This window comes from Nothoprocta perdicaria, unplaced genomic scaffold (genome assembly GCF_003342845.1).
Source record: "Nothoprocta perdicaria isolate Ctin4 unplaced genomic scaffold, notPer1 scaffold_95, whole genome shotgun sequence".
Lineage (NCBI taxonomy): Eukaryota > Metazoa > Chordata > Aves > Tinamiformes > Tinamidae > Nothoprocta > Nothoprocta perdicaria.
In genome coordinates, this window is record NW_020456254.1 from 2,623,414 (window position 1) to 2,649,460 (window position 26,047).

At 42.0% G+C, this 26,047-nt stretch overlaps 1 protein-coding gene across 1 annotated transcript in view; it reads right to left on the minus strand.

Moving 5' to 3' along the window:
* Nucleotides 1–3,934: 3,934 nt before the first annotated feature.
* DIP2C (disco interacting protein 2 homolog C) overlaps nucleotides 3,935–26,047 on the minus strand; it is a 134,799-nt gene continuing 112,686 nt past the window's right edge. Inside the window, exons 33-37 of the mRNA XM_026053001.1 lie at nucleotides 15,855–15,912; nucleotides 14,616–14,690; nucleotides 13,257–13,431; nucleotides 11,094–11,217; nucleotides 3,935–6,875 (exon numbers count right to left, since the gene is read on the minus strand). Of these exons, the coding sequence (XP_025908786.1) occupies nucleotides 6,623–6,875; nucleotides 11,094–11,217; nucleotides 13,257–13,431; nucleotides 14,616–14,690; nucleotides 15,855–15,912 (685 nt within the window). The 3' untranslated portion in view covers nucleotides 3,935–6,622. The remainder of the gene's footprint in view (nucleotides 6,876–11,093; nucleotides 11,218–13,256; nucleotides 13,432–14,615; nucleotides 14,691–15,854; nucleotides 15,913–26,047) is intronic.

Genomic DNA, 26,047 nt, shown 5'->3' on the forward strand with positions numbered 1-26,047 from the left:
AGGACAAGGAGGAGCAGGAAGAGGAGGTCACTGGAGTGTGGGTCCTGCCCCACAGGTGCCATCGCGTGGCAGTCACACACGCTGCGGAGGCCGGGCCTCCCGTTAGCGCCACAGACCTTTCCAACGGGGTGGTCTCCAAGGCGGGGGCTGCGCGGCCCTTAGGCGCCGCTGAGGCGCTTCCCGCCGCCCGGGAGCGGGCCCGGCCCCGCAGCGCTCTGCATGCGGCCTCGCCACGAGTGTGGGCACGGCGGGTACGCGCTGCCGCTCCCGGGGTGTTACGGGCCCTCCTGAAAACCTGCCCCCTTTAATGCTCAAAACTGAGGCCATGTGCAGGTTCAGTTTGCATTTTCTAAGGGTAGGATGATCCAAAGCACAGGGCTCTGTGTGTTCTCAGTGGCCTCTAGTTCCTGACCTTTCTCTGGTTCAGCAGCTTCTGGCCAGAGCTGAGTAAACTGCCTTAATTTTACATAAAATATAGTTGTGCGTCTGCTGACAATAGTGATTATAATGTGACCGAAGCGACTGCGTCCTGCAGCACATGGGCTGCGTGGCGCCTGTAGACCCAAGGCCTCCCTTGCTCTGCAAAGAGGTGGCAACCAAAGCACCCCGTGAGTGTGCCCGGCAGTCGAGCAGCAGCTGTTTGTGCGGCAAGGCCCACACAGTGCACGACCACTGAAAATGGAAGGGTTTTCATAGAGGTTTTCACTTACAGAAGTCATTGCTGTCCATTAGAAAGATTTCAAAATTAAGTAGACTCTTAAGTGTAGTTTTACTATGGTTTGAAATAGCAGTTAGTCTCCTAAAGGCCTCCTGTTCCGTTAAAAGCCTCTGCTGTGAGAGTCAAAAAATGCTTCCAGCCTTCGAGTGAAAAGCGATTAGTGAATTAGTGTAAAGTGATCATAGTGACAACTGCACTTGGGTGGTTTTCTGCTCCGTCTTCGCTAGCCAGGTTGCCCTCAGCAGAGGAAGGGGAGGCCGGGGTGGATGTGCCCAGCGCCAGGCGCCGGGGCCGTGCGGCCTCCCGCGGCCTCGGGGCCCCGGGCACAGGCGAACGGAGCGACGCGAATCCTCGGGCAGCGGGCGAGAAGGCGACATGGAAACCCCTCTGCTGCCTCCCGTGCCCAGTTCCCACAGCGCCGGCTCCACGAGCGCTCGTCGTGCCGCGCGTCCCGCGGGTCTCCGCTCCCCTCTCCCGGCTCGCAGCCGCTCTCCCCACCCTCTGCCCGGGCCTGGCCATCCCGCACATCCCACCTGGCCCCGGGTCCCTTTCCCGCCCCACCTGGGCCCTCCTGCCTGCGCAGTCAGTGTCGGCGCAGAGCCCAGGGCCGAGCTCAGCGCGCGGCGGCTCTTCCAAGCCCCGAGGCTGAACGTGGGTTCACCAGGGCTGCGTTCCCGGCCCCTGTGGCTCCTTCATTTGCAGGGAGCTCATTTCACTGAGCAAATCAAAAGGTAGGTGCCAGATTTAGGCACCTGAGACCTCACAGCTAGAAATTTTCCAAGTCTTGAACCTTAAGCCACAGGTGTGATCTTCTCTTTCCTGGCTTTGCTTCCTTTGGTTTGCTCTTGTGCACCAAGTGTTGATCCTAAAACTGTCCATCTTTTATGGCTTCTTCTACAGTGATGCAGGCTCAGTTTCTAAACTAGAGAATTAAACTCAAAGTCGTCCTGTGACTCCATCTGCACAAATCTTCTGTCGTTCCCTCTCCTGAGCATCTCTCAGCCCTTCCCACATGCTGCCACTTGAATTTGGAAATCCTTCTCTTCCTTTGTGCTTCCATCTGCTTCATCCCTTCATCACATCTCTCCACAGGACACTTCCTTGCATGCGGCCTATCAATCATTGTCAAGCCACCAAAGCATGAAATTAAAGCAAGATCAACTTTGCGCCTTTGGGATTAGGCCATTAACTGGAAACAGTTTCATAATATTTTGCAGGTTTTTTTATTATTATTATTTGTGTTGTGGGATCCCTGAGGCAGAAGCCTTGGTTTCCTTTCTTCCCCTCACTGTATCATGCAGAATCCAATAGCGCTTTGGCCTTGAAGAAATCTCCATGAAGACCAGAAAGGAGGTGCAAGGCTGTTCCCATTGCCAGCTCTGACCAGCGTGATGAACTGCGATCTCCTTGGGGAATGCACGGCTTATCTAAACTGCCATGCACTTCCCAACATTACCAAGAGTGCTAAAAAATGGACGGAAAGGGACTGATAGTGGTTCTGGGTAAGAATGAGAGTACAAACCTGAGCGAGGTACCCTCCAAATGAATGCAAACCAAAGCCAGGAATCCTCCAAACCCAGCTCCTCCACCGCTCCATGTGAGGGGACGGGTGAGGATTTATTATGTGCCTCCCTCCCCAGCCCTTTGGATGACACAGGGGACCGAAGCAGGTTCTTGTGCTGAAAAACAGGTTGGAGAAATGGAGCTCAACAGGCATCCCAGGTGCCGGAGGCCTTGTCGGGCTCGGCATGGCTGGGAGCAGAGCAGGAAGCCACGCTGTCTTTAATAACGTTTTTCCTGCAATGTGTCCTTGTTAGTGTCAGCGAGATCCTGGAAGAGCGATAATGCTCTTTCTCGGCACCAAACTGGTCTGTCCGGGCTCCACACGGGCACACACATCTACCAGGCGACGTGGAGACCCTCGGCACCTCAAGAGTGTCACAGTGGCATTTGTCAAAATGATTTTTAAAATGTAGCTTGATGAAGCCTGAGCCTTTAAAAACCATAGTCGTAAATCCATCACAGCGTTGGTTCTGTGTTGTGATATGTAAATATGATCAGCCACTATTTGCTGTTCTGCCATTCTCCGCCTCCATCCTTCCCTCTCCTTCCTGTTTTCTTTCCGCCCCACTCGCTCCCCCACACGTTCACGTGTGACATCCTAAGGCCTTCTCCTGGCCTGCGTGTTGGAACCTCACCCAGCAAAATCTGCATTTTACTCTCTGAATTTCCAGCCAGGCTACCCAAGAAAAGGGTGACTCCTCAAATTCATCCAGTGAAACCACATCTCAAAAATGGGTGTGAAGTCCAACCCTGGCTTCTGTAGAGGAGCTCTAGAAATCACCTCATATTTCAAAGGAAAGGGGAATAAGTGGATCACACTTCCTAGCATTTTTTTTTTCCTGGCCACCCAAAGCTTCTACATTTGCAGGCTGGTCTTAGCCCTGTGTTTGCATCAAACCAGTTACCCGTCCTTGCACACTGGCTGAGAGCTCCAGCAGAAACGTCGACACTTGGATCTTTGAAGGCATTGATTAGAAATTTGCCAGTAGCAAAACCTTGCAACAAAAGTCACAAATGTGAGGAGTTTTACAGTACTAATGCTTGTTATTGCTTCTCACAAAATGTTACCAAGCTTACAATAATCTTTACACTTTCAGCAAAAATGTGAACAGTATATTTGAATATATTAAAAAGAATTAAAAAAACATTTCACAAAAAACATTTGTTGCCATATGAAAGTCTTTCAGCAATAAATGCCCACACCAGTATTTAAACATTGTTAAAAGTATCATGGTTCGTACTAATAAATTATGCAACAAGAGAGGTAAACAAAATAAAATTACAGTATAGCTATCAGCGTTCTTCCACAGAGCTCCTGCAGCTCTCGGAAGCTCATTTTCAGATGACTAATTAAGAAACCAATATTTTCAGAGCAACAAAAATAAAAGCTTTTATTTGTTCATTTGAATATAAAACAGGCGTTATCACAGATGTACAAAGCGTACTGGTGGTTTAACATACAAGAAGGTTGCTGTCCTTTGCACATAAAAATTTTTGTTTGAAACTGTGATTGGCTGAGTTACATGAATTTCTCTAACCAGTCACCACACTCTATGAAATAACGCTGCTAACATTCAACTGATAAAAGGGACAGTCTTCCCTCGGGTAAAGTGTCAAGCAGGATTAAATATATATAATAAACAAGCACCATGAGGAATCTGCTCCTGTTTGATTAGTTTTGTGTTTAAATGTTCATTGTGTACCCTCTTTTTTTGTGCATGTGCATCGAGTTGATTACATGGTTTTGTCTGACTTCAAAAGCACAAGGTCACAAGACAAACATTTTATACATTCTCATGAATGGTTTATCTACAGTACGATTTCTAATACAGAACAATCCTTCTTTATTGCTCAGTCTGATGGTGCTTAAATGTTTCCCTCCTTTTGCTTGCACAACAAAACCAGAAACTCAGTTTAGCATTTCTCTTAACTCGGAATTTAACAACCATGGATGACAGGTTGCAGAAGAGAGCTGTTATTAACTGCGTTTCACAACTGCATTGCAGCTCTGCTTTTCTCTACAAATGCCAAGTTGACTTGGTGAAGGTTAAAGTGATGCCTTAAGTGACAGCTGAATTTGGTTCGCAGGACTGAGATCAGCGACAGCGGGACTTCACAAGTTAGTTCACACACTGCAATTATGTTTGTAATCAATCAACATCTTGTCTGAAACCTTACAACAACTTGCCATTGAGAACAGATTTTACTCTTTTTTTAGGGAGCAGAAAATGAATCTGATGATAAACTATAGGGTTGGTCTTCAGAGCATGAACGGGGATATTCACAGGACAGTGGAGTCGGAAAGGATGGTCTGAAATAAAACAGGGCTGACGTGGTAAGATGCTCTGTACTGTACATGCAGACTAAAATGTCCCTACCTCTTAAAAAAGATTTCAAACAACCAGCATTGAGACTCAGAAGCCAAACAAAACTATCATTAGCAGGGGTCCATGTGTTGGACAGACAAAATACGTCCCTTGGACGCACTAAGAACATGATTACACTTGCCCTGCAACGATCTTAGTCATGCATACCCCGCAATGAGAGCCAGCACATGAACGGGTTGTGGACACGAAGAAAAGCATTCTTGGACTGCAGCTGGTACATCCCACTCTTGCTCACAAATTGGTCAAATCGGTTAAAACCACATGAAGGAACCGGAAAGGTTAAAAGAGAAAGGGCTGCAGGGAAGACAACAGAACTGGGAAATCAAACCCCTCTTTATCCAAAGGAAGTCAAATGAAGGCAGCTGTGATGCGTGTTTTCCTACTCTTCTCCCAGGAGCGGCCTTGGATAGGAGGCCACGGGACTCCGTTCGTTAAAACAGGCAGTTCAGTTCCTCTGTTTTTTTTTCTAATTGGTTTAGGGACTAGTTAGCAGGTGCCCGGTTTGTGCCAACTCCGCCGTAGTGACTGCTTGCTCCTCCCTGGTAAGGAATAAAGACCTTCGGCACGATGCTTCCCGTCAGCGTACACTGGATGCACTGGCCACCGGGCTACGGGATCTAGCTGAGAGGCAAACTGATAACTCTGTGCAAATAACCCCCAGACTCTTCCTTGTAGCAATAAAAACACCAACTAAAACAATGAAAAAATTGTGCAACAAAGTTCTGCAGCTAGACAACAGTGCTATTCCTCAACCTGCCTTTTCTAAGTCTAACAAGTGTATGCACATGCCAGCACGAATATTTATTGTTGCCTCCATGGCAAAGAAAAAAAATTATTGTAGTGCATTTTTTTTTTTTTTAGTTTTAAATTCATCAACTGCCTTAAAGGCAGCAATAATTCCACTTGCTGGTATCTAGAGGATTGTTTTAGACAGGGATACTTAGCAATCCAGGATTGCTTTTTTCTTTTCTTTTCAAAAAATTTGTGAGTAACATTTGATTATCTACAGTGGGAGACACCATGCAAGTGACAAGTACTGCATTTTAAACTTTAAAATCTTTTGTCATTAGTGAATTTATATTTCATATATATATATTTGATGTGATACTATCCACTCAAGATAATACAACACTTTGTTTTTATATTAGCAAACATTTCAAGAGTTTAATATTCTTGAATGCCTTTTCTCTTTTATACTTCTAAAGAGATCAAAATAAATTAAACGTTTTGTACATAATTACAGAAGAAGTAGTTAACTTATTTTATCTTTTTAGTTTAGTACAAAGATATTTGCAAGTTCATTGCCGAAATACACCTTATTTATAAATTTCTTCCATTTTAACGCCAACTGCAAAGGCTCTTTGGCCTTTGTGCTTTCAGCATCTCCGACAGAAGCTGCTAGAGGTCTAATTGGAAGGTGCTACTTTGGGTTTCTCCTCGTACCACTACGTAGGTTCCTAACAGGTGGGAATCTAACATGGCTTAAATTAGCAACGGATCTGTATTCATCAGCTTTTTTTTTTTTATGACATATTAAAACAAATGAACAAAACAAGTCTTTGTATTAGTATGCAAATTGTTTTAAAAGAATCCATTTGGAGGGCAGAATTAAAAAAAAGTCTACTTCAGCTTACTTAACGTAAAATACAAAGCCACATTTACTCAGAAAGCAGTAATGTCCAATAAGCAAAAAAATTAAAAAAAAAAAAAGTTTAAAATGGGCTTTTCCAACAAACTGAAGGGCCTTACCCCATAGTCCTTCTGTTCTAAAATTTAGTGGTAAAATAAAACGCTTCACATTTTATTTCCTGCCAATCGTGACTGCTTTGAAAATTCATAATAGAAACAGTTCCATTTTGATGAGAGTCAGCATCTTATCTGCACGTTTTCTTAGTGGACACCAAAAAAATTTATACATCTATAGTAAAGTCCATGGAAGCTTTAAGGTACAAGACTACATGTTGTAGGCCACATAGATGGGATCTAGCTGGTCTGCCAAAAATCCGTCTCGTAGGTGCATACGTTGTTTCTCTCCACGGGAGTTGATAGGAATTACACCAATGTCCACAACCACTACCACCCCTACAATCAGATAATGTTCCTCAAGGACCACATTGGTGACCAAAGGAACCAGGTCCAAGGCTTCTTGCTCCGATCCATCCAGCTCAACTACAACAACCAATAAATTTGTCCAGGTAAACACCGCACTGGAAGGAAAGGAAAAGTTGCATTAATTCTCTTCACTGGCTTCTGCCCACATTGCATGCTGTGCTGCTTTGAAGTGTGGTGGTAAGAATCCAGCCCCATTAGCCCTCATTTTAATATTGCTGCAATACGAAACATTTGACTAAATTTGACAGAAACTCGAGTCTAACATTGCCTGTCACGTAAGGAACCAGTAAGAAATTCCATTCTAAAGCCAGATATGGAAGGCCTTATCCTTCCACATGTGGGAGACTGGAAGGGAAAGAAGGCGGGAGTATTTGTCCCTCTCTCCCTCCTTCCTCCACCCCTCTTCTCAAGCGTCTCCAAAGCCCCAGGCGTCTCACAGGAGGTCAGCAAGGCTCAGCAGTCCTTGGGGTGTGTAAGACAGACAGATGGTTCCTATTGCTTGCTCTACTCCGTCACATAAGTATTAATATTCTAGGCACACAACTTGGACATCAAGGCTGTACTCTGTCCTTCTGAGCTCTCTAAAATCAGGCGATAACTACCCAGAACTATCTTGAGCAGAAGAAGCATCTGAAAGATGGGGCATATTACATACATACATAAGATAACTTCAGAAAACAGCAACTTACCCTAAGGCAAATGCTTTACTGAGGCAAAGTGCATTGTTTTGGTCTACTAAGGCAATACTGAAAATTCCTGCACTTTGGTAACACACTTCAGCCAGAATTTAGCTATAAAAGTATGTGTTATGCTGATGCTTAAAAGAGTAGATTTAAGAACAAAAGTAATTGTTTTTCTAAAATTTTATTTCATTTTCAGATCTCACTGAAGTATTGTTTGATTAAATTCTTTTGTGACTATTGACTTGGAAAATTAATGGGTAGTTAAGGAATGGCTGTGCAGCCTCATTTCAACCTGGTACTGCTTTGAAACCAATTGTACTTTGTAATTATGTTTTTGCAGGAAGTCTAGTAAGTTCTGTCTGATCCTGCATATTAACAAAATGAAGTACCTGCCTGCACAGGTGACTGCGAGGTCCTAGAATCGTGATGGATTGCTATGCAAACACCTACATATCACACATACTTTAACAGAAAAGTCTGGGAAGTTTTATTAAAATATTAGTTAGCACTTGGAACCCACGCTTTAAATTACTCTTAACTTGTTACCTGAGAAAGAAATTAATTGCAAGACTGAGGAGCAGGTTTCTAAGATACAGGTTAGGAGAAGCTGGTGTGTGTGACTAAAAGACTGATTTTTAGAGTCACTGACACTTCTGAGAGGGTCCCTATACTGTTAAAAGTGATTTCACTCATCATGGTCATACTGGTGACCCGCTGGTGACCACTGTAAGTACAGCAAAGACTGCCTTCTGTGTTCCCACCATTTGAGATGAGGTTATTATAGCCACCATGTATCTCTTGTGAATGCATTACCCTCGTGGCCGTGAGAAAAAAAAGAGAAATCCAGGAGGGCTGAACTTTCTCAAAAAACAGAGTTGTTCTCTGAAGATGCAGCACAGCCAATGCATGCAGCTGGAATGGTCCCTGCTGTTGCTTTCATTCCACTCAGTACTTCAGGAAGAGCAAGGAAGTTGTTGAAACTCCTCCAGAGAAATAGGGCCATAAAGTTTTCCTTCTCTAAATGGTTTGTGTAGCTAATGGTTTGTGCACTCTATTTTGTCATGGAGTGCAAGGGAAAACACTTCCTTCCAAATTCAAAAATGCTATGTTCTGTTCTTCCTTCAAGGGTTTGAAGTTTAAATGAGTCAACAGTGAGTGTTAATTCAGTTATATATGCATACATTATTTCCAAAGGTATACTACATTATTAAAAACTACCTTATTAAAACATTATTAAAAAGTGCAATTGGTCTTCCCAGTAGAAACAAACTGTGTCTCATTCTTTTGGCTGTTACATATTAAGACACATGGAGTCCAGAGTCAGAAGGCCATCAATTTTATACTGCTAAAAATTGTCAAGACAAAAGAATAATTTGAAATGACCTTTTGGTTAGATGCTCAAGAATAGAAATTTCACTGCAGGCTCATATATCCGATCAACAAGTCACTGTTTCCCTTAACTGAGTTATATGTCTGAAAATGAACATGTGTTTCTTTGAAGCTGAGGCTATTTTTAGAATATATTGACTGGACATACCCAGCACTTTTTTGTTTGAAACAGATATCAAGGCAGTCAGATCCCTGATGGATCATCATAACTGAAACAACAGTTGCCTCCAACAAAAACAGAGACATATGCCACCATCCCAAATAAGGCATGTACATGGTATATATGAAAAGAGAGGTTTACTGGCTTTTATTTACGGGGTGCTTGCCAACAACAAGTGGAGGATCTAGACTTTGAAACAGAAATTATGTGAGAAGAAACAGGAATTAAGTGAGACGAATCAAGAACACTCAAGTCAAGCACTGTGATTAAAAGCTCCATGATGGCAGCAGAGAGGACCACAGTCAGATCACTGGTTAGGAAGAGGTCGGGAACTGTGAGCAAAAGAGATGCTGTTGGTCTGAACTAGTGTGTGTCCACTTTCTGCAAGGACCACATCAGAGGGACATCTCTGAGAATACCTCAAAGAACATTCATCAACAATTTTTCTTACAGGTGATAACAACCCTAAAGATCTCTAGTTTTGACTGTGTCTTTGGGCAAATGGTAGTAAAATAGTATCACATTTTCTGAAACCTCTCCACGTATGTGCCTCGTACATTACCATCCAAATACCATGCAGGGGAAGAGAAAGGCCATTGAATTTCTTACTCTGGGGTAATGAAGTGCCATTGGAGATGCATCTGAGATGGTATTTGCACGTGCATTTGCAGATCTATCTACCTCTACATCTACCTCCTTGAGGAAATCCAATGGCCTTTCTCTTACCCCAACTTAGCCCAACCCTTAGTAGTTGCTACTCCTCCACTCAGGATTTCCATGAAAAGGAAGGATGGAATGATCCCCAGCGAGGCCCTGGTAGTTCTTGAGAAAATAAATACACTATTTGACAACTGAAATCAGTGGTGACCATTTATGCAGTGTGATATAGCTACTTGGTGCACATTAGCCCACACTCTGAGGACATAGAAATCTCTGATAAAAAGGCACTACTGAACTCAGGAATTTATTTCCTTGCCTCTGGTCCTGTTATATATTTCAGCTTAAAATCTTTGGCTGTCTTATAACCTGATCAGACAAGTTTTAAAGAAAAATTTCACAGTATCCTTAGAACATCTGTATTGGTCCACATGAGGACCTGACTATCATCCAGCCTGTCTAATGCCTGGCTTGACAGAGATGAGACTGTATGAGCTATGAGGATGCTCTATGGTGGCAGCATCAAGGCAGAACCTCAGTTATAGTTAGCCAAGCAATTAATGGCCTTAATTGCAATAGAAATTTAAGAAAAAAAAAAAAAACCAAGGAATTTTGACGAAAGAAACCAGCATGGTCTCTGTGATTTAAGTTTACTGCTCCAGGTTGCACCTTGTAGCTGGGACTGAAAAGAAAAATGGAGCATCATGCTGACTGTGGAGCCAGTGTATTTTTTGGTTGAAAGGAAAGGAACTGAGCCGGGGTTAAATCAAAAAGAAACAACTACCTGATTCTGTCTTCTGATGCAAGACTAATGAAAAGCAATTTGTTCCTTTGTCAGCCTCAAGAAATGATTACCTGTGGTGAGCATTTGATGATGTGATACATTGATTAAGAAAACACCATTATTAACTTATTGGTTTACTGATTCAGTTTCCATTGTGACCTTGATCACTTCTTGATTTATTAATAAATAATTCAAAAGTAAGTGTGTTTACTAATAAAGTTTATTAGTGTGTTCATTTATTTTTAATGTTTGCTTGCTTGCTCTTTCTAATAAGACTCTTAATGCTTGCAGTTACCCCAGTTTGTTTGTTCTGATTAGAATGTAAGTCTAAAACTCCAAGGAATAACTACTGACTTACCTGGGAGCTGCTGGCTCTCTCTAATTAAAACCTTAATCCTTCATGCATACTTAAACACACACAAAATAAACATACAGAATAATCTTAACGGAGGACACTCCTTCCTGATTAGATCTGCGTGTGACAAGTTTCAACCTAAAGATGTATTTACAGTTGAGTTTTACAAATTTTATGAATGCCTTTGCAGACCATTTCCTGGATCAATTGAAATATCCAAGGATACTTCCAGCCATTATATATACTTAGCCTTATATAAGAGCTGCACTGTTACATAATCCTTACCATTCTGTGATGCTCTTGTGTGCTCTAATTACCGAGGTCTCAATATCGATTGGATGGTATCTCATCCCTCGTAACTCCATGGCTTCATCTAATGCACCCACAACATAAAGTGCATCGTGGCGCTCTAGTTGTAAGGAAAAAGAAATGATGATTTTATTCTTCAGTATATTAAATTAAAAAGCATATATGAATAAATAAATAGAATACATACAGCATCTATAAATTACCCTTGTATTTCTGAAACCCCAAAGGAGTTTCAAAATGAATATTCTGCATTACTGCAATGCAATGAACTGCAGAAAGCAAAGGACAGAAACACAAACCAATACTCTGATCTGAAGAAGAGAAAGGCAGATGCCTTTATCAAAAGACAGGACAAATTCCTGTTTCTGTTAAGAATGGATGTGAACAGAGTGTTCTCCACTTTTCAAGGCTCCCTAAGCAGCCAGCAGACTCCCTGTTTCCCTTCCCTTTTGTTTCCCTCTCCTTCTTTTCAAGCAGAAAGGAGAGACCTGACCCCAGTACTACAAAATATCCTCTTGCAATAGTTTCGAGAATTTCAACAGTGATGCTTAAGGCCACAAAGGTGTTTATCTATAAACTAGAAATAAATACTCTGTATTAAATGTCAGTGTGCTCATTAAGACAAACGGCAAGCACAGAAGAATAATTCTGTTAGAGTATGTGGAGTCTCCTTCTCTGGAGGTCTTCCAAACCCTCCTGGATGCCACCCTGTGCCCCGTGCTCTGGGTGTCCCTGCTGGAGCAGGGCAGGTTGGACTAGATGATCTCTGGAGGTTCCTTCCAACCTCAACCTTTCTGTGATTCTATGTGAATTCCTATTGACTTAAGAAATAAATGAGACTGAAATTAAACTTTTTAAAAGATACTAAGCCAAAAATGAACAACTTTATGTCATCCATGAAGGAAACAGTATTTGCTAAAAGACCAGGAGTAGATAGCAAGGAGTTTACATTCATTTGGGTCGCTGCATGGTGCTAATGCAGTGGCAAGACTACCTCAATCCAGCAATGTAGGAAAGAGAATTTTCTCCACAGCAAACTAAAACAGGAGGACAGCAGAGACTTGGCAGCTCTTTGCCAGGGGAAGGTTTAAGCCATTTGGATGCTGAAGTTGTAATATCCTCAGGGAACCCTGTGTTTTCCCAAGGCTGGGTTATCATTATGGAATGAGAAAAGCCTACACAACCGAAATTAAATCTCTTCAGGAAGGTGTTAAGAAAAGGACACAGGCAGCAGTTGTAATCCGGATTAATTACTAAAATGCTCTCGGAATTGATGAATTTGCTCCGTGGCTGAGTAGCTGCTATTCTAATTGCACTGACACGGTGGCTCTGGGCTCCCCTAAGACTCCCTGGGCGACTGCAGCATCGCTGGAAACGACGCTCTGCCGGCAGCCCCGGCTGCCCCGCCGCCAGCCACTGCCCACGACACCGTGTCCTTCACCGCAGCCTCTTCCCATGTGGAGACTCCCTTTTCCCTGCCTGGCAGCCCTTGTTTGCTCACACGTGTACGCAGGATAAGGGATGTGATAAAAACAAACAGCCTTGTCCTGCAGTCACCATCCCTCGACAGAAAACCAAACACTCCGCGGCTTCTTTTGCAGCCTCCTGCCTGTACTAAATGTCAGTAACCTTCCATGACAGAGCAATTCCAGAAATGGACAGCTTCTACTAGTAGCTTCCGGAGACAGGAATGATCCAAGAAGGCAGTGTTCACAGGAAAGGCAGGGCTTAGACACACAACAAGGCTTTCTGCATACATACGAATGCATTCCTGCAGATCTGGCAGCAACAAAGAAAGAAACTAAGATGTTCTTTTTTAAAAAAATCCGTATTTTTCAAGCTTAAACTCCAGGTGTATTAGCAGTGCCAAAAAATGACTGCTTGAGGGGATCTATAGTCCATACAGAAAATAGGAAAGCAACTGAGAGTTTCAGCAGGTAAAACCTACCCATTAGTTTTGTTTCTGGCTGTTGCAACAAGAGGATTTTGGGAGATGTACAGGTTTTGCAGCATGAACGTGTCTGAGAGTGCAGGATGACACCACACTGACAGTGTGGTGGCCTAAAGACAACTCATGACTTTGCTAGAACTGTCCAAATTCTGTGCCCAGGCCCTGGGGGATGGCCGGAAACCTCTTACCTCCATTTGCATCTGTAAGTTCTGTTCTCCTCAGGAAGCCCAGATAGCCAGTTCGAGCCCAAATAGTCTGTGTGTCTCCAAAGCTGAGTCTTGAATTAAAATGATCTGATTGCAAAGATTCATCTCCATATATGGTAAAATACCCACTGGCGTTGTGAGTGCTGTGAACCCATATCTAAGTTAAAAGCAATTATACTGGTATTAATTAAAGTAGCTTTCCAGAATGAAGCATTATTGAAAATTCTTGAGGTAAATATTTCTAGTCATAGTAGATAACACTATAATGCCTTCTGACATTGGTTCGGAAATAGGAACTGACCCAGTTTCAGGCACAAGTGTGACCCAAACGTTACCCCCCTGAAGTCAGAGTGCAGGTCAGGGAGCTGCTTCTCGGATGGGGCCACTGGCTCCAACACCACCTGCAAGCAGCAGCTCCTCCTTTGGCCTGGGGCTGCCCTAGGGCCACAGAGACTCCTCAGACCAGGCCAGCTCCAAGGGTTGCTTCAGGCATGGCCATTTCCAGCAAGCCTAAAGCAGTCTTTGCCCCACTCCAGGATCAATGCATCTACCCCAGCAGGTCATCACCAGCCAGAGAGATCCCTTCTCCGGCAGCAGGGGTGGTGGGGTTGTTTACAGCACGACAATTAGGGTGAAATTACTTCATGGGGGTGTCTGGGGAACATTCACTGATAGGGAAGGTTTCATTTCATCTAATTTAAGGCATCATGGGAACATTTTCCATTTCATAGTGATGAAATCTTACAAATAAATCTCACAGATCAGACTGCAATTTTAATTATGACTAAGCAAATTCTTTATTTTGTTATTTAGGTCTTTAATTGCTCACTGAGAACAAACATTTTAAGTTTTTTTTTCCTCTCTCTTTTGAAACATAAAATAAATTGGCAAAATAGATAGCCTTGCTCATCTCAGTTAATGAGAATGCTTTTGGGCATTGAAGCACAATAATTATAAAGAGAAGAACATTAGAACCCCATCTAGCTGAAATTACACTAATCAATATAGTTACTTTTTCATGTAAGGTTTCATCAGAATTAGTCAAGCATCAACTAAAAAATGTAGCTGAATAAAGCAGATGATTTTTTTTCAAACTTTACATAAACTTGAGCTATTATCAGTATTGAGTGTGTTAATAAAAATATTAATAGTGATATAAATATCTTGCTTACTGTAAGCTTTATACATTCTAACAGTCTGTATTACTTAAAATTTTCTTAACCTGGCATTTCATAATACATGTTATGGGAAACATACGTACATTAGACATACATGAGAATGGCTTTGGCCCAGCAATTTAGTTCAGTTTAGTGCCTATAAAGGCAAGTTTTCAGGACTCACCTCACCAAGGTGAGAATCTCCTAAGGGTCCCTTTGTTTCTGGATTAGCAATAATGATACGTACTCCTGGGAGGATCTGTTGGAGGGAAGAGGGAGATAGTGAGAAAGCAAGTCATATCTATTCATGCCATTGCATGCTGATTCTTCTTCCTCCCAGATCTTCATAAGGAACTAGTAGATATCCTTAACAAGTTAAAATAGACATATAAAAAATGTAAGTAGCCAGTAAATGTGATAAATTTTGAGATATTTGGGAAATGCTACAAAAGCGCTTTGTAAAAGGTGTTTATCATTAAAAAATCCCTAAAAATCGTATGTTCACCTACACTACAAAAATCCTATCTAAAGACTTCAAGCCTTTCCAGCAGAACGTAAAAGAAATGATTTACAGAGAAACCCCTACCCATGTGAAACTTTGGCTGGAAACAAAAAGCCAAGAACACCATGGAATCTTTTAAGAAGTTGGCCCTTGCCAGTGACTTTATGCACTGGCTGTACAGTCACTGCAGAGGTGGGCAGATGTAAACCCTGGAGTGGAAAAGGGAGCATCCTCTGCCCATCTGTTTGCAGAGATGAAATTGGGAAGCTGTGGATGAATATTCATGGTGTCAAGGGCAGTCACTATCTTGGTGGCTTGGTCTTGATGCAGCAGCTGTGGGACCTCCTTGTCCCAAAGGCAGAGCATGGTCAGCAGTGACTCTCCATCACCAGCCCATGGGCATGTGGATGGGTAGTGGCAGAGCTGAAAGAACCTCCTGGGTTTCTGAGGGCCCATCCATGGTCCTCATGATCCACACCAGAAAGATGCTGCCCTCCAAAACATCCCCTCTGCAGGTGGTCAGCACTTGTGAGTAAAAGATTGGTGATCTCAGTCCCATTATCAATGGAGGAGCATGGATGGAGGCACGGAGAAGGCATAGATAGATAAAACTGCCTTTGCTCATGCTGCATGTGTTGCTCTTTCCAAGAGTGAGGTGAGGAGGATGAAATTCCTTCTTACTGGTGAAAATGAGTCCTGCTTAAGAGAAGGAGGCATGGAGAGCTTCTGAAACAGCGCCCATAAATCAGCGTCACTGCCAACATGCTGGCATGCCACACCAGGGAAGAAGACAGGTCTTCAGTCTGAATGACTGATAAAGCCTTTCTGAGCACCACCTTGACTTCAAAAATGAACACAAATGGAAATTTACAGGAAATATTTGCCATAAAAGATGCGTTCAAATTCTCTTTCGGTACTTACTTTTCCTGATTCCATTAGGGGCAAACTATGTGGAGATCCTCTTTCTACTAAACGAACTCTGTAAGACATATGTAAAAAGAATATGCATAATATGTGTTTGCATTTATTTGCTTTTTATTAACATTTATTTCTAAAAGGAAAGGTTAATAGTTGCAGAGCTGAATGTTATTTTTGGAACAGATGAAGCTTATATCCTGTAGAACATAATCAGGCCCTGTATTTAATCTTAGTCAAGACTTACGGCTGGGAAAATAATGAAGAAAAGATGTGTGTGAACATTTTCTTGAATATTAAATTCTTCAGATGTATTTGCTGCTCTTTATTTATTTTTGATAGACTTTGTAAAGTGAAGTCCATGCACAAATTTATTCACAACAAAAGGGATTTTAAAATCCTGATTTCCCACCAGAACATTATAAATGTCAGGGGAAAGAAACATGAGCTTGGGAGCTGAGTGAGCAACCGCATTCCATGAGTAGCTAATAGTTAAAATCAAAATCCTATCTACATAACCAGCTTAAAATCTGCATTTGCAACATTTAAATATTTTCAGGGGACAGTCCTTCATAAACAATTCACTCAGCCAAACGCTGAAATGAAAAATGTGATTACTATCGGTGTGAGATGCCTGCTCGGAGGGCGAATTTTTGGTCCTTTCATTTCTTTTGCAAGATACTCACTCTCCCACTAAAGGAACAGAAATGGCAGCTCTGCTTCAGTGGCACCAGGATCTGGAAGGAATTTCCTCATTCAACCTTTGAAAAGAGTCATCTGGCTGGAACGAGAGAGCCTAGAAAGTCCTAAAGATTTGATGAGCTCAGCTAATAGTAGTTGAAGAAAACTGGCAACACGTAGCTATACCCTAAGCAAGACACCTTAAAAGATCTGACAACCCATGCACACCTTAAACCACCCACTACCAGTGTATTTTCATAATCAACCAACCTAAATCTGTTCTCCTGTCACTCTTCTTACCCCTTTGCTGTGCATGGAGGAGCTTCCTCATGGCCAACGCAGAGCTCCTCTGCAGGCCCTGCTCTTGCAGGGCCCTTCAAATGGCACAGCAAATCACAGGCATTTAAGAGGATGCAATAAAGGCTTTAAAAAACAAGCCCACGCATACTGAAAATAGTAACTATTGCAAAATCAGTTGTTAATATAACACCCGTGTTTCTACCTTTTATATATTTTTGTTCTATAAAATTCATATTGGTGTAGAAATAGAAAATGTGTTTAGTAGAGCTCTTTGAAACAACTGCCCTTAGTGGTCTTTGCTGCAGAGAAGCATCTCTCCTCTGCAGAGCAGCTATTCATCATCTAGAACACTTGGTATCTCTTCTAAAAGGCAGACCCAATTTCCTATTTACGAACGTTTGCCAAATATATTTAGTTGTAAAGAAAAAGGGACAATTTCAAAACCTCAGTCAATGACTAGCGCATGATGGTGCAACAGAGGACAGGAAATACTTTGACTGGGAGATGCTGGTTAAAAATAATTGTATGTTTCTAACAGTAGCAAATAGTTCCTGTGGCAGCAGAGGGGTACATCAGAGCTGTCTGTTTTTTTGGAAATCCCTCTGGCCTTTGCCTCTTTCCCCTTACTCAAAGATGCCTCAATGAAGCATTGCTGAATTCCAAGTCTAGCAGAAATTACATAAAATACAGCTACACATTTTAACAGTCAAAGAAGTGACTACTGGAAATGAGTAACTTTCATAAATGTGAGCCCCTCTCTTCTCATCAGCATTTGCGCCTCCCACCTTGTCATTATTACCAGCATATTTTTCTAGTTCTTTCCCCCATCTCTTTCCTCCCAGTGTGTCTGATTTTTGAGCACATGATAATCCAGAAGGTGCAATTTCTCAGTTTCTGATTCTGTGAAAATTCTTCTCCCACTATGTGCTTTCCTCCTTACTCCCTACAGAACTGCCACCCCAGGATACTAAAAATACATTAAATTTCTTTAGTTTTTTCTGCCGTGCTAGTGCTCAAACCTGTGGACTCCATTTAAAAGATGTTTCAGCCTGTTCCTGCAAAGCTCACAATACATTTGGGAACATACTGTTAAACGTCTAGCAATTCTGAAATGACAAAGAAAAGAAAGATATTTTTCCACAGAAGTGATTTTAAAAAATAGAGGCACAACATCAGATTCTGTTGTTACCAGCTCCTATGTGCATACTTAATTTTAAGTGTGTAATAGCCTTATTAGCCCTACTGGGACTATTTCTGTGAATAAATTATGGACATTACGCAATAATTTTTAAAATAAATTTTACCAGCGCCTCATCATAAAATGATTCAATCGTTCCCATTCCTCTCCTAGGAGATTCACCTTTTCCCACTGACAAACGCAAGGAGCACCATGAGTGCTGGAAACCTCCCTCCTCGCCGCTCCAGCGCGCAGCAGCCTTGGCAGGTCCGCGGCGAGGGCAGCGCGGGGCTCTCCAGGGCCCTGCAAAATGCAGCGATGCCCAGGAGGCTGGTGAAGAAACCCAGGGCTCCTCGAGCCTTCTTGGGGCCATATGGGCAAATATGCCCCAGTTTTGCACTTTGTAAGGCACCAGAGAGGGCTCCTGGGCACCAGAGCTGCAGAAAGGGCACGTCCTCCTTCCACGCTCTCCGTTGGGAAAGCAAGGAGTTACTGCACCGTTATAAGGCCAGCAGCAATGATGGTATGGAGCAAACCTGCAGCACTTGGATGCAGTCTAATGTAGGGCAGGTCAGTTTGTAGAATTTTCTGCACTGATTCCTAATGATTAATCTTGCTTCTTAGAAAAGGCTCTGGCTGGAGCTGCACAGTTCAGAGAGCTGCCCACACTCCAGGGCTGGTTACAGGGAGCTGGTAGGAAACATTGCTACGACACAACATTCTTGTTAAGATTTAATGCATTGGATAGATTTCATCTCCTCTAAATCTTACTCTTACCATAGAAACATAGGTCTTCTTCAGAATAACGTTGGCAAGTTATTATTGGCAACTAGCTGGAACTGTAAGTGCCATACAGCAAATGGGATATTAAAATACAGTAACAGAGTCTTCCTGCCCAACTATCTTACATGAAGTAGCAAATTTTATTCTGTCTGCTTTCTCTGTTTGGAATGTCACTGATGAAAACGCTCCCGAATGTGTCCCACAAGTTGCTGCTATTCTTACCAATTAGCAGCTTTGTCAGCAGGGCTATTGAATCCTGCTTTGGGAAGCTGAGGGGTCCAGAGTTTGCAGACTTGCACTAATCACTGCCAAGACGCCAAAACAGGGGGGGAAAACCCTTCAAACGTGACTCTGCTGTTGCACTGGGAAAGACTTTGGGTTTTGTGATTCTAATAGGGATGGAAAGAAGCTAAAATATCACTGAGTCTCACTCCCTGCCAAAAAAGTCTGTTCCCTAGAGCCACTTCCTCAAGCTTTGTCTGCTCTCGTTACCAATATATCAAGGGATGGGACTTTTTCCACTTCCCCCTGAGTTTATTTCTCAGCCAAATGCATTTTCTAGTCAAGAATCTCTTCGCTGGGAGGTTTGGTATGACGCTTCTCAGCTTTCTCTTGCTACTTTTAATTGATTTGGTATGTACAATTTCAAAGAGCTACTGCCTTTTACTTGGGTTTCTTCTCTTTCTAAAGTTATCCTGGCTAGACGGGTTACCTTTTACCCTACCTCTTGGCCAAAAAACTTATCATTAACTTTCCTCTTAGCTTTGGAGCTGCTCGCAGAGGCTCAGCCCTGGCTCCTTGCAGGGGTTTGCACCCCTCATGCTATCCAGGTTGTGCTCCCAGCCTTGGAAGATTAGCACCTCTCCATCCAACCTGTGCACCCTTCGTTCTCCTTCCTCCTTCTAACTTGCATGGGCTGTTCCCACTGCATGCGGCTTTGCCTCCAGGCCAGCCTAGCAGCCCAGTTCTCTTAATTTATTTGATTTCTGTTATTCTAGCTCTTTTCCACACTGCTTTCTTTCACATGATGCAGATACAGTCTAGCATATAGTCCACATATGCTATATACACATGTACGTATATATGCATGTGTGTGCATACACATAGGCATACACACACAAAATGTCACTATATACCTCTTACATCCCCTCCTTGCCCATAGCCTTTTGGTGGCAAGAAAACAGAGCTGGTGCTCTGTTTAGTTTCATTCCAGCCCTATTTCTGGCTGTTTCTTGCTGACTGTCATCTTACATTAACAGTAGCCCCTGTGGGGAGAAAGGGCATCTCTTCTCATCCTGCAAGAAACTGATGTTTTGAAAAGTGTTGTTTATTAAACCAGAACAAAAAGGTGAAATATGGAAACAAGCTGCAAACTGAATCTGTAAAGAAGCTTGCAGGTCAGAAGAAGATGTCATTTATGCTTAGTTTTTCATTTTCTTTAAGTTTATTAGCTCTTCAAATTACAAAATGTTTTAATCACTACCATAAGGAAAAATACAAAAAAGTTAAAATAGGGTTAAAATAGGACATCTCTCACGTTCTGATGTTGCAGCAGTGCCTGGGTAGGGCTGCTGCTGAGAAAGTGCTGACGCAGCTTGTTTGGCTTTTCTGTAGCAACAGCAAAGACGGGAACTGCAGGCAAGCGAGGGGCCCTGGACTGGGGTCATGGCTCTCCGACACCCAGGACTTTCAATGCATCTTTCTCTTCAATCAAAATATTTTTACATACAGCATGTCCACATACGCTGTTCCAGAATTTACAAGTCAGTGAGCTCATTGTACCCCAAAGGGAAATAGGAACCGAGGAGATTGTAAGCTCTGCCTTCCAGGATGAGACTGCCCAACAAATAGCTGGCTGTGAAAAGGGAGGAAAACGGCAGGGCTGAGCCCTTCTGCCACAGGGAGAATCTAGATAACGAAGAGAAGAGGAGTTTCCCTGAATCCTGCTGATTTCCTCAAAGCAGTTTACTGCCCATCACACGACAAATGCAGATAACACACAAAGACAAGGGAGACTGAACAAAGGAGTTTGGGAATACAGGCAACCTTCAGCCAAAAAAATGGACAAACCTTAAATCTTCTTAACATCTAGGATGCATTTTTAGAAAAGGCTAATTTGCCTAATTCCATGGTCAACAAATTCAGCTAAAGAATCAGCATTAAATCACTTCCTCTAATGTAAAGACTGTTCTTCCCTATAGACCTGGATTACACTTCATGTAATATAATATAAAACTTCATGTTTTATAATCCTGTATCTTAGTTCTAACTGAGAAAAAGCAATAGGAAAAATGCATAGGGAAAACTTGTATTACAACAAATTTGGGGACTGAAAATCTTTTATTGTAACAGAAATACCTTATCTGTAACTAATAAATGATGAAAATGGTTTTGCATTCCTTTTTTAGTTTCTAAGGTGCAATTTCTGAAATCAAAGCGCTTGCTTTCACCTGCACCCACACCTTGCTACAGGTTCCAGACCCGACACTCCCAGAGGAGCTCCCAGAGCAGCACCCTGAGCTCATGGGGAAGGACATGAGAAACTTCCCTCTCCTTAACAATCACTGGAGAGATTTCCTGTGCATGGAAAAGTTAACATGGAGCTATTTTTTCAACTGAATTAATACTGCAGCTCAGCACTCGCAAGCAGAGCGCCAGGTACAGCGATGCCTGGTACACCCAAAGGCATTGAAAAGGGCCCAGCCTTGTCACAGGAGACTTTCTAGGAAGCCTGGCTGAGCCTTGCAGGAAATCTTCACATAAATAAGCTCATTTTCTGTGAACAGATGCTTCTAGCAAATATAAATCTTAACAAGGATTTGTGAGACTGGAAAAGATATTAAGAGCTATTAAAGAGAGCAACTTAAGAGGATATTACACCTCTAACATAGATACTGAGGGGTTCTTATATAACTATAGGAGGCATTTACTGTTTTTTTCAGAGATATCCTTCCCAAAATACTCTGTACTCTTGCAGCCAGGGAAGGCAGTGATGCCAGGAGCCAGCTGAGAGCCTGTGGCCCGCAAAGCCTCCGTGGGTCATGGAGCTGATGGAGTCCATTTCCCAAGGGGACCCACCAACACAGCACCCACCATTCAATTACTGCAAAGAACTGCTAGCTCGTGTCCTCCCACAAAGGCAGGAAAGGGGGAAAAAAGAATGTCTGCAAAGAGAACATGGTTAGGAAGCTTGCAGCTCTTACAATACCTACAGTTAGCTCCCTCCAAGTTTTATATATATGGATTAAATATATATATGGATTAAAGCCTTTTAAAACAGGGTTTCTAAGGGGAAATGCACTCTAAGGTAGCAACATGGGATGGCAGCACTGCTCTCTCCACTGCTGACACTGTATACGCACCCAGTGTTAATCACTTTGGGCATTTTTAAAGACTCATTGTTTAGTGCTTTATTAGTAATATACACTAAAACGAGAGAAACAAAGCAAAATATCCTTCAAAATACAGTAAATTATCTGTAAAATTCAAATATATAATACATTTTATCCTCAGAGAGAATGGAAGAATGAAAACTCCTGTTTTTGAAGACTCGTGGCAGGCTCTCTGGGAAGTACTGCTTGCAGGACAGAAAATTCCTTAATTTGTAATACATCTCCCTCAGAAAGGTGACTTGCCAGCTTGCTTTACTACTTCCTAGCTGCTGTAGGGATAGGTAGAGAAGGCCAGGGAGCACAGTACACATTTGCAGTACATCTCCTTTCCTGCATAGCCAAGGCCTTTTTTTCTTCTTTCTATTATATCCTCCATACATACCACAGCCTTTTCCCCTAACCCTCCAGCAAAGTATACCTGGAACTTCTCTGACTCAGAGATGAAGCATCCCAAGCCACATCCTCCTGCAAAAACCACAACCAGACACGATTATTTTCATCATATTTCTCTAAAGTTGTAATATTCTGATCATTTGAAGATTACTCTTTTCAAAGAAGCAGCAGCCTTGTTTCAAGGGAAGAAATACATTAAGGGCTAATAATAATTTCTTAGAAAGCAGAGAAATTGGATTCTTGAACTCCTGACCTTCTAGTTTGGTATCATAGCTCAGACTGATCGGGAGAAGAGGGGTTGGCTTTTCCCCTGAAAATTACTGGATATTCACCCCTTTCTCTTCCCCTGCAGCTGAAGTTGGTTTATGCCTGGAAACCTGAAGCATCTTTCAAAGCTATTAAAATTGCTGTATTTACAATTCTTGCCATAACTCTGGTTCTCTCTCGTAAACCATTATAAAATGTTGAAAACAGTCTGCTCTTCTTCAGTTGCCCAACCTGTCATCTATTTTCATCTGATTTCCCAGCCCCGCAGAGACCGCACGAGTCACTGGGTTTGTCCCCTCCACGGCGGGATGGGAACGTCTCTCTGCACCCCGCAGACCTGCACCTTGCCTCTACGTTAGGATTTCAAGTGTTGATATAATGATTCCCTGGCTCTATGCACTTTTCTTCCTGGGATATTCATTTCCCATGAATCAGAGATAGTGCCATCAGGATCTTCAGAACAACAAAAAAATAATGCTGACAAAATGCCAAGGCTATATTTTGCCAAGACTGGTAAGTGTATAAAAACTAGGATGGTTTTGTCAGTAAAGCAAGTGACAGCAAAAACTCACTTATGAGATTCTGCAAGTTAACGGGCAAAATGCCGAGCAGTTGTACCCTTCTGCAAAGACACCTCGAATCAAACTGCATCATAACTTATCATCCTCATCATCAACTGAGAGGGATTCAAGATTTTATTTTAAAGACATCAACCCCTCCTGTTCTCAGTTCAGGGTTAACTCTCCTACGGACTTCACGGGGGTTTTCAGTAGACTTTTCCATCATGATTTGTTTCTGTGATGATAATAATAATAATAAAAATCAGCTGAAGCAATAGACCATTTAAAAACTACAATTGGAATTAAAGCTACCCATATCAGAAGCTGTTCAAAGCTCAGAGTGACCTGCTGAAGACACTGCTGAAGTTAGTGCTTGACACCACATCTTCTGCAGAAGACCTTGTTGCCCTCCTCCTCCAAGCTAAGCGTGGAGAAGCACTGGTGATTTTCTGAGGTCAGTGACTGATGAGGTCTATGATTTGAAGACTGTAACATGTGCAGAGACTTCAAACCTCAAAATAGTCTCCATGCTCCACCTACTGCACACCACTGTAGGCCAAAAGAGGACAATACTACTGCAGCACTGCTGCTACTCCCAATCTCACACTGCGTTTGTGACCGAGGGCTGGGATTTAATTGTCACTGGATTCTGTACACTACCACCCATTGCAATGCCTGCATAAAGCATCAATCCCCAGACCACCACAGAACTTCTTTTTCAAAGTTTCTTTGTTTTTGGCTGCTATTGGTATATTGCTTTCAAGTATCATTAATCAAAAAAGGCTTCACAAAAGGTAACAATTTTAGTGTCACTTGTCATCTGCATGTGTCTACTGATATGTTCCCCCCAGTCTCTTTTCTGTACTATGTGACTATAAAAGGCAACAGAGCACTGCTGTGGTTGTACTTCAGAAAACAACTTAGCTAAATAGCTCTTTTATCTGGTAATCCCTTAATAAGAGAGTATGTTTCAAGGTAGATGGAGAAGAAATGTTTGAGAATTAGAAAAAAGTTCCTGTGGTTTTGTGGTTGGATTTTCCTCAAAATAATATATGCCCAAGCTGAAAGTTTCCATAAAATATGATAGAGCATGATAAACAACTGACAGTCAGAATATAAGGCTATTTTTTATTTTTATTTTCTTACTGGGTGAAGTCTGAAATGTTGGAATATATTAAAATGCAGCCAAAGCTTTAACTGATTGCTTTTGACAGAGCCTGCATTTTAGCTATTGAGACTAGACTCAGGGTGTAGCCAACAAAAATAAATGCCACTGTTTTCATGTATCTTCAAAACACTACAACTATTCTCGAAGAAAACAATTTAGACTTTCCAACCTCTGAGAACACTTCTGTCAAGGCTATGGTGTCCACCACCGAATTTGGTGAAAGTTCAGAGCTCTCTGAGCACCCCACCAGTCCAGAAAGATCAGATTTAGCACATCATGGAAATGATTTGCTAAGAAATTAAGTCTACTAATGACATAAGTATGTACAATGATCACTTATTTTTCATTTTGAAGAGGTTCAGTAATTTATACCATGCTTGGAAGATGTCAATGACCACATAAGACAACACCCATTTTTGCAACTTCACAACGTATTTGTTTAAAAAATACAGTGGGAAATCAGTTGAAAATAATTTGTTCCCCTGATGGAATGGGAATTTTTCAATGCAAGACTTTGGATCACAAGCCACACCATGAGTGACAGCCAGTCGTGCGAAGATTAACTTGAACCAAGGTATCACTTGGCACTTCCATTCTAATTAATCTCCAGTCTTTCCAGGCAAGTCCCTGGAATTGGATTTGGCTCCCTGCTTGGTGCCAGCTGTCTCAGAATATGTATGAGACCAAAAAACTACCCATGCAGTTCACATGGAGCTCAAAGGGCAACCTAGCCAAAGACAAAAGGGCTTAATAACAGCTCTTCCTTCTTTCAGAATTACAGAACTGACTTGCTGAAATTAGCATCATTTAAACCATCCTTTAATGCAAGTATTATTTTACTAACTGGAATAAAGAATTTTAAAGCTAGGATCAGCAGCATATGAGAAGAAAGTGGCAATACAGAAAAAAATGAGAACCGTGTTTATTAACACTGGTCAAAAGCCTTCAGGCCAGGTTAGTACAAAATGTGGATGTAGTCCAGTAATCAGTGTAAATAAAATTTGCAGCCAAACTAAGAGAAAACTACTACAACTGCATGCAAAATTATATTATCCAATTCTTCAAAAATACCATATCATAATACAATAAAGGGACTTTATTAATGCAACTTTCCCTACAAATATAAACCTGCAGCCCCTGACAGCCCAGGAACTGCCACCTTCAGCTACTGAAGTGGGAGACTTGACTTCTTTTTACCAGTTTTTGGATATAGGAGTAGACTGAACTTTTTTTTTTCTTTTGTCTTTTTCAAATAAACTCTAGATATCAAAGTAGATATTTTCCATTCTGTGGCAGGACAACAGCTTTCATAATTCTGTTTTCTGTATGGATAAAGTCTCACTATAGGAGAAAACATCTGATTGCAAGGAGATGTATAGTTTTACAGGTTTTATAGGAGATTCAAATTTTAGGAAATCCTCTATACAACATTTTATCTAGGAATGAGAGAGATATGCATAAAAAATCTTTAATTAATT